Source organism: Prosopis cineraria, unplaced genomic scaffold (assembly GCF_029017545.1).
Source record: "Prosopis cineraria cultivar Desert tree isolate PC_DT_omini unplaced genomic scaffold, ASM2901754v1 PC5, whole genome shotgun sequence".
NCBI lineage: Eukaryota > Viridiplantae > Streptophyta > Magnoliopsida > Fabales > Fabaceae > Prosopis > Prosopis cineraria.
Window position 1 is genome coordinate 5,278,780 of NW_026555336.1, and position 17,972 is coordinate 5,296,751.

Sequence of the window (17,972 nt, forward strand, 5' to 3'; positions counted from 1 at the left end):
AAAATTATAACATAATTTTAATAAATTTTTTATTTTTAATATGATCTAGATTTAATTTAGAGGGTAATTGATATATATTGACTATCCAGATATACTCTGCACAGGCCAGATTAATTGTAATATGGCTTGTGCAGAATACATCTGGATAGTTAATATATTTCAATTATAAAAATTTTAATATTAAATTAGATCTTTTAAATTAAATCTAGGCCATATTAAAAATAAAAAATTTATTAAAATTTATTTATAATTTTTATATATTATTCTTTAAATTTAAACCATCTAAATTAAAATTTAAATGGCCGAGATGTCATTACAGCAATGAGCACTTACCGAAACCGGACTCCTGATCTATAAGCTCTTTACACACCAAACTTTCACTACCATCCTTCGTGTGAACTGGTTCAAGTGGTGGGCCACGTACTTTGGAATTTTGGGGTACATAGTGCACTTGAGGCAAGCAATCCCAAACTTTCGGTGTATCATGTGAGTTTTTTTTTTTTTTTTCCCACTGCTGATTTCATCGCCAAATTATATCTCTCTATATATAGGGCCTCTGATTATTTTACTCTTGATTCTCTTCTCTTCTTTTGCGAATTTCTAGAGGAATTGTTTCAGTCTCTTGCAGGGCATTCATTGGCTTCCACTTCTGGGATTTCTCTCAAGTCTTTAGAATTGTTCGTATCCTTTTCCCTTAACAGCCTCTCAGTGACTGAATATTGAAGCAGCCTACCATTAGAGACATTGACAATGATTCTGACATGTAAGGAGTTTCACTTGACTCCAGAAGAAAAACACAAAAAGCTTATATTTTTGGATCTTCCATATGTTTATTACACATTCTCCGGCTACTTAGCAACACTTCACATTTTATCCTTTTTATCTTTCTGAAGTTTTGTGCTTCGTGGGTGGGGTGAGTCTCTCTCTTTCTTTGCCTCAGTTCTTGTGGGTTATTTTATTTTTCTTAGTGATATAAAAGTAAGAAACAGAGAGATCTTGAATGGGAAGTGCACCATTACCGCCAGGTTTTCGTTTCCACCCAACAGACGAAGAACTGATAGGATATTATCTAAAGAGAAAAATAGAGGGGCTTGAAATAGAACTTGAGGTTATCCCAGTCATTGAATTGTACAAATTTGATCCATGGGAGTTGCCAGGTAAAAAAAAAAATAGCAATAGCATTGCATTACACAAATATATGGTAATAGGAAAAGATATTTATTGTGCTTACTTGCACTGTATATATGATGCAGACAAATCATTCCTCCCAAAGAGAGATATGGAGTGGTTTTTCTTCTGTCCACGAGATCGAAAGTACCCAAATGGATCGCGAACAAATAGAGCTACCAAAACTGGGTACTGGAAAGCCACTGGAAAAGACAGAAATATAGAGTGTCAGTCAACCCCATTCACTGTTAAAGGATGTAGAAAGACTCTTGTTTTCTATCGTGGAAGAGCTCCACTTGGGGATCGAACTGAGTGGATCATGCATGAGTATCGACTCAACAATGACTCTGATCACTCATCTCCCAGTTTTCAGGTAAATTTTATTACTTTTAGATGTACGGGCCTTAATGAGGCTGAATTTGGTCGTTTTTTGGCCCTTTGTAGGGTGGTTTTGCCTTGTGTAGGGTGATGAAGAAGAATGAGAAGGTTAAGAGTTCGCAGGAAGAACAAAAAGGTAAGGTAGCAGGAAGCAGTTGCACCGGTGGGAATAAAGAAGCTTCAATGAAGACCTTTGGTGATGTATCGTCTCAATCAAGCCCCAACACTTCTTGTCCATACCATGTGGCTTCAACCATGGCAGAGCCTGAGCAAGCTTCTTCCTTGGAGTCCATCAACCCTTCACATTTTTATGTCTCGCCTGACTTGATTCTGGATTCTTCCAAGGTATTACGTTTGTAGTCTAGGAACAAAGAAAGAAGGGAACTTCATATTCATTAGCAAGATTTCAGCGACATTTCTCAAGTTCATACTTCACTTATTTACTCCCCCAACTCTGCAGGACTACCCTCAAGTACAGGATGCCATGTCTGGATACTTTCCACAGTACGACTTATCATGTTCAATGAATCCATGGCAATCATTCCTACCAACAGAAAATTCAACCTCCTCATCTTACTCAAATGTAAATGGAGAAATTGAATTTGCTGAAGATCTCGATCAAGTTGGCTACTTCTATAGAAATGAAGATGTATCTCACGAAGGCTTTGATCATATCAATTCACTCAGATATCCAAAACCGTTCTGAAAAGTTGCAATTTTTGAAGGCGAGACAATTTCAATGCCCTTGAAGGTCCAACCCTTGTGGGACTAAGTCAACAAAAGTTTCTTGGTGTTTCGTTGGAAGGGGGATTTCTCTCTCTAAGACAACGCCTTTTAACGTACGTCTTAGAGTAAAAATTATGCGCATGTGCGATCCCTTCCTATGCAGATGGACTAGATGTATCCCTCCTAGTGTTATAGTGTCTGCTCTGGAAATAAACACTTTTATCGGCTTCACCATGCAGAAACTGGTTTACATTCAGCCGTCTATGTATCAATATCAATAAAATAAGCTTATACATAGAATTCTATATGTGCATACTCTTCTGCTCTGCCTACTGCTTATGGATTCATCATTACTGCATCTTGACGCTTAAATTTCTAAAGCTAAAAGAGTCAAAGTTGAAAGCTAAAGTAACATGTACATAATGCATGCAAACAAATTGGACTCTTGATTCTGCTCACTCAGTTTTTTCTTTAATAAAAAGAGCTGAGTTGAAGTTTACTTTCCAAGTTGACAAGACATTACACTGTGAAGTTGCTTTGAGAAGCATTTAAAACTCATTATACCTGCTAATTCTTTAAGCCTAACCTATACAAATTAGAAGCTTCAAGGAATGAACATTTTGAACTATACCATAATTAGAAGCTTCATCATCATGGAAGGCAAAATAGTAGCATTATGACTAGTTGTTACCCATTATGATGTTCTAGTACAAGCTAGCAATTTGAGGGCTGCAAAAAACTTCAACTTCTTCAAGGGTAGCCTTGGACTCGTCCCCAAAAAGAGATTTTTTGCCGTCTTCCCTCTTAGCATAAGACAATCCCAGCCTAGACTTGGCTTGCCTGAGGTCACCAATACCAGAGTTCGTGTCAGGTCCTGCAAAGCCCCCCATAACTGGGGCCAAGGGGGGCCCAATGAGAAGCCCATCGGCCCCGAACTGTGGGCCCCCACGAGCATAATCGAACAGAGCCGCGCCGCTGCCACCTACCTTGGGCAGAACAATGGGTTGGGTTTGAATGTCAGGCCAATAGAACAAGAAAGCATCAAAAGTATCATAGTAATCATCAGTACTTCTGTAGCCTTCAGGGTTAAAAGCCCCAAACTTGAAAGACTTGTTTGTGTAGCCTATAATCACGCATGGCCCCTTGAAGTCGCAAGATTCGTGAAATTTTGTCGCGCTGAACCCATCGATTGTGGCCCTATAGCAGCATTTGAGATCCTTACCTGATCAATTCACAGGATTTTGAAGGTCAGGAGTGACCTGCAAGTTTGAAACTTGAGAGAGAGAGAGAGAGAGAGAGAGAGAGAGGACCCTTCAAGAAAGTTTTATTGAGAAGAGATGTTGGGAAAGTGAGATCGATGTCATGATACTTAGTCTGAGGTTTGTCGTCAGGCTTGTTCTTGCCAATGTTCCAACCGAATAAGCTATAAGGGGTGCTTCTCTTCCAGCCCTGTTGTGATAATACAGGGTTTGAGAGACCCGAAGCCATATGCTCAAATCACCTCCACGTTAACTTCCTCAGTCCTCACAACAACTTATCCTTATTTTCGCGGAGTCGGCTTCTCTCTCCCTCAGCCTCTTCTTTAAAACAGTGGCTTAATCTAAACCGTTTAAATTTAATTTGATGATTTAGATTTAATATTTTTCATTTATATTTTTAAAATAAAAAATATATAAAAATTATAAAAAATTTAATAAATATATTTATCAATCTAAGAGTTTAGATTTAATATAAATAATTTAAATTTAATATTAATTTTTTTAATAAATTTACTGTCCTGTTCAGAATATATTTAAAAAGTCAATTTAAATTTTTAATATTAAATTTAGAATATCTATATTAAATCTAAATTATCAGATTAATAAGTATATTTATTAATAGATTTTAAAATTTTTATATATTTTTTATTTTAAAAATATAAAAAAATAAAAATATTAAATTTGGATCGTTTAAACTTAATCTGAACAGTCCAAAATAATTTTTTTTTTTTGGACCAACTCAAAAATTATAAATTTAGAAGGTTTTGAATTCATCAATTTTTGAAAACAGTTTATTAATTAAAAATAATATCAAAAATTATGTAAAAGAACAAATAAAATTTTACCGATCCTGTCATGTAATTTTTTTATATTTTGTCTGTAATTTTTAGATTTCTTTGTTGTAATTTTTTGTCTTTTTAAATTTTTAATGTCATTTTCTATTATTTTTTAATTAATTAATGGTTAAAATTAATTTTTATTAATGACAAGAATCAAATCGCACTGTTTTTTAAAATAAAAAATCATTACACAAAAAATAAATTTATTAGCATTCCTATATCTATAATTTAGCCTAGGAACAATTTGTTCATTTATCTTCTATTTTATTGACACTTTTGCATGGAATGTACAAGCAATGACTAGAGCTATCAGTTAAGGTCAGCCCGACTTTAAAGGGTTAAGGCTTAAACGGGCTAGCTCTATTAAGTTTGATTATATCTCAAAGCTTCATTTTGGTTAGTCTAACCCTAGCCTTCAGGGGCGAAGGCCCTATATTGTTTTTCCATTTTTCAAATTAAAAATCTAAAAAATATATTTAAAATCTCAAGAAGTTATTACATATAATATTAAGTCTAGAAAAATAAATTTATGCCTAATAAAAATAACAACATCATAAAATTAACACTAATAACAACTAGACTTTATTAGCACCATCAACTAAATGTTGATGATTTTTATTGTCATCAATATCAATATAATTTTATCCTTCTCTTTGTGGAATCTCATCAATGAAAAAAATATTAAGCCTTTTATATATTCTTTCTTTATCCTCATAAAAATGAGGCTAGGATTTTAGTAGTGTAATATTTAAATTTTTTAATATTAAAATTTAAAAAATATAAAATTACTTAAAAGGATCAACCCTTTTATTTTAGGGTTTAGATTTGTCATTTTATATTCTAAACTAACAACTCAGCCTTGAAATTTTTTAAACTTAAAAGGACCGGCTTGACGGGCTCGATCCTAATTGATGACTTTAGCAATGATGATGGTCACTTGGGAAATTACATATTATGGTTATGGACTTTTAGATTTTGCACTCCTTTCTTTTCATATATTCTTTCTCTAAATTCAAATTTGTTTTTTCAACTTTTCAATTCAAAGTTTAGTAATATAATAATTAATAAATATATAATTATTTTTTAATTACTAAATTATTTTTAAATCTATTAATTTTTTAAGAAACTTACCTTTCTAATTCATGGTCTTGGGCTCTTGGCTCAGTCACAAGTAGATAACAAGCTGATAAAAACTTTCTAAATTAAATTGTATAAAAAATATTTGCGAACTGGAGCTTTGCATCTAAAACTCAACTTGACCAAGAGGATCGCACTTCGAAGCAGGCTATCACCAATTATTAACCCGAAATTTAAAAAAATAACAATTAAACAAGTTTGTTACAAAGTTCAAATATATTAGGCTATTCTGCATTTGTCTATTTCTTCCTTTTCTTTTCAGATCACCCAAAAAAAAAAAATCTTTTTCTTATTTTTTTATTGCGTTCAAGTATCCTCCTCTGCTTAAAAATAATCTTATTTGAAACGCAATCGGATGAGTACCTCCCCTACTAAATTCAAATTTTAATTCGATACATTATGAAATGAAGCGCGCACTTATTGGAATGCTTTAAGGCATAATTGCTGAAAAACGAAGGCATCAATACGTTTGACATTCACAATATTCTGTGCAGCTTTCTCAAGTCAAAGGGACTATTATCTCATTGCAATGATTTGTAACAAACATATCTTAATGGTTCTGTCGGTTCAAAAAAGAACAAAGAAAGAAAGAAAGAAAATCTCAATGGTTCTGAAGCAATTACAGCTGTTCAATGCTCAGTCAATACATGTATGCTTACATTCCCATACGGCCATATCCCATTAATGTACACCAAACTTCCTCTGGTTTCCTTGAAGCAACATAAACGAAAACAAAAAGGGGCCTGCTAAGAATAAAAAGATTTGTACTATGTTTTCTGATGAAAGAGATTTTCCAGAAACTTTCTCATTTGCAATTAAATTTGCATTGTTGATGAAGCTCTGCGATGGTCATGGCAGCCTATTGACATTAACATCAGCCATTCTTTTATTCTGTAGAAAGAACTGAAGAAGAAGAAGGCGACGACTCATGAAAAATGGATCAGCTGGCTTGGAGGCTCACTGAGATGAAAAGATTCTGTGACCACGGCAAGTTCAAGAAGATCTTGTGTTTGGATTTCAGTTGGATAAAATTCATTATGGAAAAAATTGATTATCAAACGGAGTTTCAAAATAATTGATTATCATATGGAGCTTCAAATAATCTCTCTCACAAAGGAGTTTCAGAGCCTAAAGCGAGTTTAAGAAAAAATGGAATGTTTGAGGTGTTTTTTTTTTTTTTTTTCCCTTTTCAAAACAAAGTTCTAGGAGCCATGATTGATTATGAAGAGGTATCCAAACACATCCAACGTCTCACAGATACTTCCCAGATGATTTCCATATTCTGCCTTCAAGTGATATCACCATAACAGTAACATCATCATGGTACTTCCTCCGATCTCCTTGTCGAATATCAAGCAACTCATGCACATCCATTCCTGCAAAATCACCTTTTCCATAAATGTGAACTCTACCTGACATTCCAGAATTTTCCTGGTAACAATTCTACTGTATGTACTACCACGAAACACGAGATAATTCAACAAGATCAGAAATTTCTTATTTACCAGCCTTCTTGGCTGCGCGAAGGAGTAGCTGTTCTATCAAATGCTGGGCTGGATCTCCATCTGGACAGTTCTCCATCAGGTTCTCAACTTGAGAAACCACTTCTTCATTTGTTAGATATTGATACAATCCATCAGATGAAAGGATTAAGAACTGATCTCTTTGGCTTAATCTATGGTGGCATAGTGACGGAGAGCTGGATATATATGGAGCAGTGCCAATATAATCTGCACGGAACGTTTCCAGCACTGCATCATTCCACTTTGGCTGCACCACCATGCAAATTATACCATCATGTAAGTATAAATAAATTAATATAAAATACTTGAAAAGTCTATGCAGTCACAAACAAAACAAGAGATATGACCAAATAAGCAGAATTCTATTTCAGAGTAGGCACTACAAGTTTTGGTTTAAAACTGAGGTTTGAGGTCTGGGTGGTCCACACTGAGATTTGGCCGTTTGTGTCCCGAATGTCAGTTTGGATCCAAAAAAATCTTGTTTGTATAAAAATGGTAGAAAAATGGCTTTGACGCAAACTTAAGGTTGGCATAGAGGCTGATTTTTTGGCTTTTCGCTTCTGCGTTTATTTATCAAAATATAAATCATGTTAAGAAATTAAAAATGTATACTACAAACATAAATCACATTAAACTAACTAATGAAAAAAAAATATTCAAATATAAATCTCATTACAGTAACAAAGTTTTCCTCTGACTTCAGTTTACAAACTTCAATTTATAAAAATTTCACTTTTGAAAGTTTTAATCCAGACACACATGTAGTGGCTATTAGAGATAAAAAAGTTCCATATCTAGAAATTAAAAAATAGATCATAAATATATAAGATTTGGGATGTGTCTAACTAAATGATTTAAATTATTTTGGTAAAGTAGACTATCATTAAGCATAATTAATATCAAGAATTTAATGGTGTATTTTTCCATAGACAGTTGAGTTATGACTCTCTCTGAAGCGTAGGACCTCCCTCTAACTGCAAGGCACCAAGGGATAATGAGAGTTATGAACTGATTTTCCATGTGCAATATTAGAAACAAAGTAGTATACAACAAAAACTGATGTTGCTCAAAATTAATTAATCAAGACTGTGCCACCTGAGAACCAGAGCTCAAAGCCAAAAGGATTGATCAAGAATATATAAGAAAATCATGGGGATAAGAGATCAACGTATTGGTTTGTTTTTGAAGTGAGGAGATAAGAGATCAGAAGCACACCTCAGGAGAATTGATAAGCATGCATAACACAACAGTATTGAAACCCAAAAAAAAAAAAAAATCCTGAAAGAAACCTGCTTCAAAAATCCTGCCCCAAATGCTCTGGTGACCTGAAGATGACCTTTCACTCTGTTATTGACAATGCAGTGGCTATCATCAGGATGTTCATTCTTGATTCTGATCACTTCCTGTAAAAGAATGAAGTCCCACTTATACTGAACAACTGACATAACCAGTAAAAAAAAAAAAACAGCAGAGAAAGCTTCTAGTGTTTTCGGACTTGAAAGAATCTGTGAATAAGATAAAGCCAGCTTAGCCTTGAATATAACAACTTCGAATTACTCATAATGCAAATTACTAATTCAAAACTCTGATTGCCAATTAGTTTCCCAAATCATGATAGGTGTATAGTTTTTTAAAATAATTGTACAATATCCCAACTAAATCACACACTTGTCATCAATAATGGATGACCATGTTCTGATCATAATATTAACAATCGGGTCAATTTGGTCAATTGAACTAATAAACTGTTGAATGAGTGTCTTGACCAGTTTAATAAAATGCTTTGTTGATGAATGCTTTCTCAAGGTTCAACTACGTTTTTTACCATTAACCCTTAAACAGTGTTTTAAGCAGTTTAATGTTAATGACCGGTCCGGTCTGGTTTGAGTACCTTAGTTCTTAGTTTTGATTGAAGAATCTGAAAGATAATGATGAGGAGTCAATAAGCCTGATACAGTGTTCAGAATCCATAAACCGAGCATACCTCTTCAATGCTGGTGCTATGGTCTGTGGAAAGCTGTAATGCAACTAGCCTCATTTCTTGACCAGGATCCTCATTCTCCAACTTGATTGCTCTTTCATCTCCAGCTAAGAATTCCTCAGTTACGCTCTCTGTGCTTGACTCATTATTATTTCCCTCATAACTCAATTCCGTTGCAGATTTTAACTCTCTGGGCTCGTATTGCGCAACAATGGCTCGGCTATCTCCTACGTTCATCACGTACACATCCTCGTCCCTCATTAAAACAACTAACAGACACGACCCCATTAAAAAGAGTTCTGGATTTGAATCCAGAAGCTTGTCTGTCATGTCCAAATATGCAAGTTCGGTGGCTTCAAGAGCCCGAGACAATGCCCTCAACACTGAGTCAGCATCCACGGGGCCCACCTTTCTCTTCCTTCCTCCACCAGAAGACTTCTCTTTCTCCGCTCCAACCTTCTCTTGATGATATTGTATCGACGATGACAACTTACCACCATGGACCCTCTTGGGTTTTGATAATCCATGCTTCAGTTTTGATAGCAGCCACCGTCTACTAACTGCTGATCCCGCATTTCTGACGTTGATTGCATCATGGACGGAAAATGCAAATCTTTCTGACCCTGAGAGATCGAGACCGTCTTCTGGATCGTCGTCTTCAAGAAATTCCCATAGCCTGCGTCGCCTATCTTCAGCTTGAAAAATCAGGGGATTTGCATCTTCTACGCACACTGAAATTTCACTCTCAGTTTTGAGCTCTTCTACGCCAATCATGGTGTTTTCAGAAGTTGATGGATTGGTTTCCTTTGCGCCTTCAGCTTCCCAGAACAAACCTTTTAGTTCATTGTAAACAGCACGATAAAGATGGCACATTAGGAATTCCGGCGCGTCAGGGCCATTGAAGCCGTCGTAAATGCCGATGAACAGCCAGCCATGCTCTTCTGATACAACCACATGTACCCGATCCTCTCCTGCTTTCCCAAGCGCCCATTGAACATGACTACTCTCACTCTTCACTTCCGGCTTCTCTTCGTTCGCCGGAGCTTCCTTTCTGCCCACGAAATCCAACACCGAAACCGCTCCTGGCTGCTGCTTCTCCGAACTGGCCGGATGAAATGCCTTACGCAACCGTGAAAACGCTCTCTTGCGCTTCTCTTTGGTATAAAAGCCACCCAGAGGAGCCGAAAAAGGGACCTCGCTTTCATCTTCTGCGGTGGCGTTGTTTTGCTCAAGAGGCCCAGAGAGAGCACTACGCTCAATTGGACCTGAGAGAAAGTGAGGCTCTCCTCTCGGCGCCGGCTGAAGCGGAAGAGCACTAAACGAAGATGTGCTTTCGAACCCATTCACAATACTTCCCCTCACGCCACCTTCAGGAGTGGTACCATCATTGGCTCCATCGCAGACGTCTTCCAGGTGGACAACAGTTTTCGGAGTCGAATGGTTAGCACTCACCGAAGCTCCGGAAATGGCCTTGAATCCAGTTTCCGGGAAATCGGGTCGGACTCTGATAACGGGTTCATGGAAGGGAGAGAAGCGGAGGGAATTAGAAGGAAAGACGTCGCGATCCGAGTGACCGCGTGAAAGCAAGCGAGATGAAGATCTGACATATCGGAAGGAGTGGCCTATAGTTCCGTCCAAAGGCTCAGTCGGCGCAGAAATCCCATCCTGCTGGTCCGGTTGGCTCGTCGTCGCCGTCCTGTTTAGCGGTTCAAAGCAGGAACAGAATTTGGAAAATCCACCTCCCATCACATTTGACTTGCTCCACTGTGTTGCAAGAAAGAAGAAACCATTGAAGGTTTTCCGGCGGAGTTGAAAAAAACAGAGCAAGAGAAGAAGAACGGAGGAGGAAGTAAAGCGAGGGAAGTGGCAGTAATGTAATTATATGAGTCGAAGCTGATTGAGTGAGAGTGAAGACAAAAATGTTGGTCTCTCTCTATAAAAAAAACTGTTTTTGCTCGTCTTAAAAAAAAATAGGTAGAACGCAGTGAGGGAGAAAAAATAGCAGCAAAACACAACTCAAAGATTCGTCGATGAGTGCAAGTTTATTGCTTCACTTATAAATCGATAAACTTTCAGTTTGACCCAAAAAAATATATATAGAGAGATAAACTTTCAGTTTGTTCGGCACTCAACTAATTTTTTTCTTTATAAGCCCTGCCATTCCCTCAAAATATATATATATATATATATATTGTTTTTAGATTTTTTTTTTCTTTCTCATACTGTAAAGTTTTGGTTCAATTCAGAAGTAGAACCTCTTTATTTAATCATCTTTTTTCCCTCACTTCTCTAAATCATGCTCTTTTAATCATATTTATAGGGTAGGAAGAAAAAAAATTAATCTTATTTATAAAACATTTATTAATTCTTAATACTCCTTTTATATTTTTATTCTTGTTAAATATTTATCGATAATGAAATTTAAGAACATTCATTAAAAATAAAGACAAAAACTTAATATATTTTAAGATAAAATTAATGAAATTTAAAATTTTATTTGATTTTAATAAAATATATTAAAAATAATTTATAAGTAGAATTAAAAGAAGTAATCATTCATTAAATTTATGATTAAATCAAATTCACTTAATGCTATGATGTCAATAGTTATGAATGAAAAGTGTAGAGAAAATAATGATAAAAAAACACAAAGGTTCCATATTCCTTGGCTGAACAATTCACGATTACATATGGCATCTTACGAATGCTCAGTGACCAACAAGTAACTGGTCACGTCAACCATGTGGATCCCACATTCGCGATGTGATAATTAAACACTTTCAAATGCCTTTGCCACCACATTAATTTGGTTTTTCACTACAGCATTTTCCTTACGTCATTGCATGTCTAAATTGTACTAATTAAATTATAACTAAATAGGTTAACTTTTACTTTTAAAAGCTATCAAAATTAAATAATCAAATTCAATTTAACAATGCAGTGTTAACCAACTCTGCCAATACAACCCATTGGAAAGTTTCGAACATGCTGCCTTCCTCTTATGAACGATTTTGAAGGCTGATTTGGTGCCATTATGGCAGCTAGATCATTGGCAACTCTGATAATTTCTAATATTTGAGATTGCACAAATTTATATTAATTAGAACCTAATTTGTGCATAAATTTTTACCATACAAACTTAGGTGATATCATCTATTAAGTTAAAATTGATTCACAAGATGCACATATCTTGTTATAATATCTTTTTCACATGTTTTTATATTTATAGCATTTTAGAAACCCCTCTTGTTCTTTAACTACATATGCATGTTCTAAACACCCTTTTTAAAAAGCAACTATCTTATCTATGATACTCCCTCCATCTCAAATTATGAGGTATTTTTAGATAAAATTTTACATACTAATAAATCTCATTAGATATACTTAACAACTTTATCTTTTTAAAATAAAAATATAAACTTTTAAAAATGCCGAACATTTAATATATTGAAAAGAGAATGGACAAAAATTAATTATAGAGAGGAAAAATAAATTTAAAATTGGTACATTTAATGAAACCTTAATATATTTAAAGTATCTTATATTTTAAGACGAAATTTTTTTTTAAAAGTATTCTATAATTTGAAATAGAGAAAGTAATTTATATCTCAATTTCATGTCCCTTCAACCTCTTTCTAAGCTCTTCTTTTTTAATCAATATATGTGTGTGTAATATAGATCTAGAAGGAGTTACACTATTTATAAATCATAAATAGTTAGTAAAACTAATTTTAAGACTTGAATACATTGAATTCACATGTAGGTTTTTTTTTTTTTTTGGGTAAGAATTCACATTTAGTTTTGTCAAAAGAAACACGCAAAGAATTAATAGTTCCTAGACGAAATAAAACTGTTTGACTTGACGAATATATATATGAACAAATTAGACCAAAACAGATCATTGGAAATAGTAGACACATACCTCGTAGGAAGAATGGCAATAAAATTTTAAAAGAGTAAATTAATGATAAGTATGTTCTGTGACAAAAATTTTTACTTAAAAAATGAGTTATTAATATTAATTTAGATAATTATAAACATAAATTTATTTTAATTGCAAATAAATAATTATATTTAAAATTTAAATATTTTGTTTGTAATTAAAATTTTTGAAGTTGCAAGATATTTACAACTTATTTGTCATAAAATTTTATCGAGATTTAATTATTATTACTTTTTTCTCATGTAATTTAACTGTCAGTTTCACATGTTATCCCTTGAATCATCACCATTTCTAAATTATATTAAGACAAACATTTTGTATTTTTCAAAATTAGGGAAGTTATCAAAAAAATTTGAAAGTCCAAGCTTATTTCTTAAAAGATTTATGAGATGATTGTTTTTAATTTCACGAACAAAAATAAATGTGATTTTTTTTTGCATATAATTGTAATTTTTAAGAGGATTTTAATTTTATATTCATAGGGGATTTAGTCAAGAGAAAATGTTAACACACTCGCAATTGCTTGTACCTAAAATTAAAATTACATAAAGAACTAATTTGATAAGACTTCAATCTAATTCAAAATTTGATCTTTTTTATAAAAAGGATTGAGTTAAGTAACCCATGATCTGGTATGATCTTAGTATAACCTGAAGTCGAACAAGACTCGACTAATCCAGTAGGACTAGGTGACAAGTCTCGATCTTATCCAGCATCTCACTTTGTATTTTTTTTATCCATGAGAGGTAGCAATTTATTTCAACATAATAAAATTAATTATAGTCATATAAAATTTATTATAACAACAACAATTATAAACTCACAACAGTCTCCAACAACAACAATAAAAAGTATTTCAATTACAATACAAATAATTCAAATTAAACAACCTTCAACATGTCTAAAGTTCATTATATCAAGTTCATAACAAATTTCACCAATAAAAGGAGAAGACTGAGATTGGTCAATTTAAAATTTTGCTCAATGTTCATGACTTCACAAGTATACAACACCAAAAGAAAATACTAATTATTATTATAAATTAACTTATTATAATTATAATTAATAAATTAATTATAATTATATTAAATAAATTTATAGATTGGACCAGATCAAGTGGTCAAGATACTTGATCTTTTATCTAATTCAACCCAAAAAAAGAGTCTAGCCTTTTTTATCCTGAAAAAATCAATTTTTATCTAGACTAAACAGGATCAGGTTTGTCTCGAATCAGACCAAACCAAACTGAATTGGAGGATTTTTGTACGGCCCTACCTAAAATAAATAAAACCGTTTGACTAATATTGTTTTAAATTAAAAACCAAAGACCATTGAAAACAGGCAACTTGTTATTGATAACTATGGGCATGATTGATTTCTATCTTTAAGGATAAAAAATAAAAAAATTATTTGGATAAGTGTTTTTAAATTTAAATGTTGTCAAAGCATTTTTTTTAAAATTGAAATATATATTGTAGAGTTTTTTTGTTTTTTATTTTTAAAGTACACTATATTTGGCTATTAGAAATTATTTTCAGTTATGGTCAATTATTATCATAAGCCATCCATTATTAATTCTAAAATTACCATAATCACATTTTCATTTGTTTTGAAAAAAATTTCAAATAAATGGTTTGCAAAATTACTTTTTTAATAAAAAAGAGAAAACAAAATAAAAAAAGTCCCACATAGCAATTTTCTTGAGGTGAAGGAGAAAAGAATGGCAGATGCAAAGTCAATCTTCCCCATATCCGGCCACAAAGAAAAGGTTATATTATTCTTCGACAGTCAATATTCTTTAAGAAAAAATCACTAGCTTGGAAAAAACCCCCAAATTTTAAAAATGTCTTATTTTTTTAACATTTAATTTTTAAAAAATGTCTTTAATGGATGAAGTAAATCATGTGACAAATTTCGAACATTGTGTATGTGTATGTAACACACAAAAACGCAACGAGCTGACTCATTATCATAGATATCCATGTTTTACATTTTATCTTGAAAAAAACTACTTTTAGTTTCTATATTTTATTCAAATTTTGATATAAATTCTTACACTATTTTTTTAGTGTTTTAAGTTTCTATGTTTTTCTCTATTTACAACATTAGTCCTTATATTTTCATAAGGACATTGATGTGGCATGGCACAAATAATGTTAATAATATTAATGTGTCAATTAACATTATTAATTTTATGCTTACATGTCAAGATAATGTTAATATATATTTTTTTATAAAGAGAACTTTTTTAAAAAAAAAAGCTTACATCAGATGAAATAAAAAGATTGATTTGGACTCCTTTGCACCTTAAAAAATGAGGGTCCACTTTTTTTAAAATTTGTGTGTTTTGTTGACCGTTTAAGAGTTCAGGTCAGCATTTTTATTTCATCTTATATAAGTTTTTTAAATTTTTATTTATTAAAAAATTCGTTAATATCAGTTTGACATGTAAGCACAAAATTAACGATATTAATTAATATATTAGTATTATTAACATTGTTTGTGCCATGTCCAATATCCTTTTAAAAATATAAGAACTAATATTACAGATAAAGAAAAATGTAAAAATTAAAACATTGAAAAAAAGTATAAAAATTTATATCTAAACTTGAGTAAAGTGTAATAATTAAAATAGTGTTTTTCCTTTTTATTTATTGTCTTCCCCAACTGCAACTTGATCTCTTTCCAATATGAAATATCTTAAAAGATATATTTTTGGTTTTTTTAATTAAAAACAAAACTTATATTATACTTGAATTTAGATGCTCAATAAAGTTATCGAATTAATTGATTGAATTACCAGGTGTAAGTAATCTTAATTGACTAAGTTTTGACTTTAACCAAATTTAAGTACCAAAGTATAGTTGTTAATTAGTAATTGTTTACCCTCCATTCCGTACAAGTTTAGGGATATAATAATTCGTTAAATATTTCACACGAAAACTGGACGCGGCAAGTTACTATTTTATTTGGTATATTATTATTATTATTATTATGAAAAATCGGGGAGGGAAGCTTTTCCATTGAAGTCAAAAGGTAATCCACTTTATTGGAATATTTTTTTTGGGGTACACTTTAATGGATTAATTTAATGAAACACTATAAATGTCAAACGCAGCAGCGATGATTATTTAGTGTATTTTTCAAGGTGAAGAGAAAAAAGGTGCGAAACGCGAAATATATACTCCCATTTCAATTTATAATATACTTTTTAACAAAATTACTGGTGCTAATAAAATTTATTAAATAGAGTATATTTTATAATCATATACTTTTAAAAACACAAACATAAATTTTAAAAATATTCTTAATTGAATATAACGTTATTTATTAAACATTAAATAGAGAGGAAAAATATAATAAAAAGGAAAGCGTAATATTAAAACAAGTATAATTAATAAAAATTTATTTTTATTAAAGTATTTTATATTTTAAAATATCAAATCACTCTTAAAAATGTCTTATATTCTTTTCGATCTTATTTATAATTTATTTTCAACATGTTTCAACAAAAATCAATAAAAATCTTAAATTTCATTAACTATATCTAAAAATTCAATAGATTTTTAACTTTACCTTTACTAAATATATATATTTTAAAAATAAAATACTATATCATTCATTAAAAAAAACTCTAGCATATAAATATTATCAAAATATAAATATTTTCTTTGCCTTATAAATAGGATAAGAAAAATAAATAAAATGGAGGAAGTATGTATTGAATTTAGTATGTATCCATGTCTATCAAGAACGGATCCTCTGAAGTTGAGAATATATAAATTTCATAAAGTTTTGTCTTTTTAAGAATAGGAGAGAAAATTTTCTGTTTTATAAAAAATTAAAAAAACTTCACCTAAATTCATGAATATCAATTTTAAATCCATGTGTGTCTCGTTCAAATAATTGAAATTGAATGACCGAATGGCTTTGTAACTGTTCGTCAGGTCACATTTAGCCCAAAAAGTAACGTATTGATATTTAGGTTTATTTTGTTTTGAAATTCTAAAAATCCTACACACTTACAAATTCATACATGCACACCTTTAACATTACTTGCAACTTGCAAGATTGTATTCCTTACTTAAAAAAAAAAAGAAAAGAAAAGAAAAGAAATGAAAACAGAGAGATTTCGCTAATTTGTCTTGTTCGTGGAATGAACATTGGTTTAAAGTTACATAAAAGTGGTCAAATTATTCGCCAAAAAAATAAAAAAGTTTAGTGCGGGAAGAAAATGCCCAAACCTTAAACTCCAATATAATGTTCCTTTATGCTCGAAAAAAGTTTAGGGAGGTTACTTTTTCATAATTAAATTTGATAAAGGATCTACAAATGATCTAACGTTGGAATGATGTATTTAATTTGCACCTTTGAGCTTTTAATAAAATTACACACGGTGGTATACTTTTTTGTCATAAGTTTCCATATCTCAATAAGCAGTGAGAGTAGAATGGAAAAAAAAAAAAAAAAAGAAAAAGAAGCTAGAGATCCGATCCCTTTGTTTAATATAATGATTTTGTCAACTATAAGTTATGATTTTGACCTTTTCTTTTATTCTTTGCTTCAATATAATGAAAATTAAGAGGATTCGAATCTAGATGGAAAGACTTGGTTTGTCACAGTAAAAGTTACTTTTTATTTAAAAATATAAGATATTTTTTAAATAATCATATGTTAAAATATATATAAGATATTTTTAGTCTTTCAAGGTGTAAATATTACCTTTTTTTAAAAAGTACCTCTATTGATAATGATTTTATATTTATTGTAGGATATTTAATAGAAATAAATATATAAATATAGGATTAGTTTGAAAGTATGCAACCATTTTATTGAGGGTGAGATCTAATTAAAAATGCCCCATATTTTTTAACGAAAGAAGTAGATAAAAATGAAAGACTATAATATATTTTTGGTTCTCTAACTTAATATTTTAATTTTATAAAGTATATTTTTAGTTTTTGACCCTAACATTGTTAATTTTAAATAATTATTTTTTGTATTAATTATTATTTTTTT

The 17,972-nt window shown here is 31.6% G+C and overlaps 3 protein-coding genes across 7 annotated transcripts; 1 reads left to right on the top strand and 2 right to left on the bottom strand.

Moving 5' to 3' along the window:
- Positions 1–574: 574 nt before the first annotated feature.
- LOC129312207 (NAC domain-containing protein 71-like) lies at positions 575–2,578 on the top strand. Of its 3 annotated transcripts, XM_054954842.1 has the most exons (5): positions 583–913; positions 1,026–1,157; positions 1,254–1,540; positions 1,612–1,890; positions 2,006–2,578. In XM_054954842.1, the coding sequence occupies exons 3-5, from the start codon at positions 1,280–1,282 to the stop codon at positions 2,249–2,251; spliced, it is 786 nt and encodes a 261-aa protein (XP_054810817.1). In that variant the 5' UTR covers positions 583–913; positions 1,026–1,157; positions 1,254–1,279; the 3' UTR covers positions 2,252–2,578. The 3 variants fall into 3 exon arrangements, with proteins under 3 accessions (XP_054810816.1, XP_054810815.1, XP_054810817.1); XM_054954841.1 differs by lacking the exon at positions 1,026–1,157 and having other exon boundaries at positions 575–763; XM_054954840.1 differs by having other exon boundaries at positions 579–1,157.
- On the bottom strand, positions 1,089–3,812 carry LOC129312208 (uncharacterized). 3 transcript variants are annotated; one of them, XM_054954845.1, is made up of 3 exons: positions 3,582–3,812; positions 2,963–3,493; positions 1,089–1,370 (listed from the first exon to the last, which is right to left on the bottom strand). In XM_054954845.1, exons 1-2 carry the CDS (start codon positions 3,757–3,759, stop codon positions 2,976–2,978), a joined length of 696 nt encoding a protein of 231 aa, XP_054810820.1. In that variant the 5' UTR covers positions 3,760–3,812; the 3' UTR covers positions 1,089–1,370; positions 2,963–2,975. The 3 variants fall into 3 exon arrangements, with proteins under 3 accessions (XP_054810820.1, XP_054810821.1, XP_054810819.1); XM_054954846.1 differs by lacking the exon at positions 1,089–1,370 and adding an exon at positions 2,379–2,513; XM_054954844.1 differs by lacking the exon at positions 1,089–1,370 and having other exon boundaries at positions 2,699–3,493; positions 3,582–3,811.
- A 2,259-nt stretch (positions 3,813–6,071) lies between these two features.
- Positions 6,072–10,997, bottom strand: LOC129312184 (protein phosphatase 2C 29-like). The gene is made up of 4 exons (XM_054954808.1): positions 9,014–10,997; positions 8,319–8,432; positions 7,012–7,276; positions 6,072–6,882 (listed from the first exon to the last, which is right to left on the bottom strand). Exons 1-4 carry the CDS (start codon positions 10,754–10,756, stop codon positions 6,758–6,760), a joined length of 2,247 nt encoding a protein of 748 aa, XP_054810783.1. The 5' UTR covers positions 10,757–10,997; the 3' UTR covers positions 6,072–6,757.
- Between the last annotated feature and the right edge of the window lie 6,975 nt (positions 10,998–17,972).

Excerpts from the sequence above, each read along its gene's own strand:
- LOC129312207 (XM_054954840.1), top strand. The coding sequence starts at position 1,001 with ATGGGAAGTGCACCATTACCGCCAGGTTTTCGTTTCCACCCAACAGAC. Across the intron at positions 1,158-1,253 it reads TGATCCATGGGAGTTGCCAG|ACAAATCATTCCTCCCAAAG; the intron begins GTAAAAAAAAAA and ends TATATGATGCAG. Across the intron at positions 1,541-1,611 it reads ACTCATCTCCCAGTTTTCAG|GGTGGTTTTGCCTTGTGTAG; the intron begins GTAAATTTTATT and ends GGCCCTTTGTAG.
- LOC129312184 (XM_054954808.1), bottom strand. The coding sequence starts at position 10,756 with ATGGGAGGTGGATTTTCCAAATTCTGTTCCTGCTTTGAACCGCTAAAC. Across the intron at positions 8,433-9,013 it reads ATAGCACCAGCATTGAAGAG|GAAGTGATCAGAATCAAGAA; the intron begins GTATGCTCGGTT and ends ATTCTTTTACAG. Across the intron at positions 6,883-7,011 it reads TCGCGCAGCCAAGAAGGCTG|GAATGGATGTGCATGAGTTG; the intron begins GTAAATAAGAAA and ends GTGATTTTGCAG.
- LOC129312208 (XM_054954845.1), bottom strand. The coding sequence starts at position 3,759 with ATGGCTTCGGGTCTCTCAAACCCTGTATTATCACAACAGGGCTGGAAG. Across the intron at positions 3,494-3,581 it reads CAATAAAACTTTCTTGAAGG|GTAAGGATCTCAAATGCTGC; the intron begins GTCCTCTCTCTC and ends TGAATTGATCAG.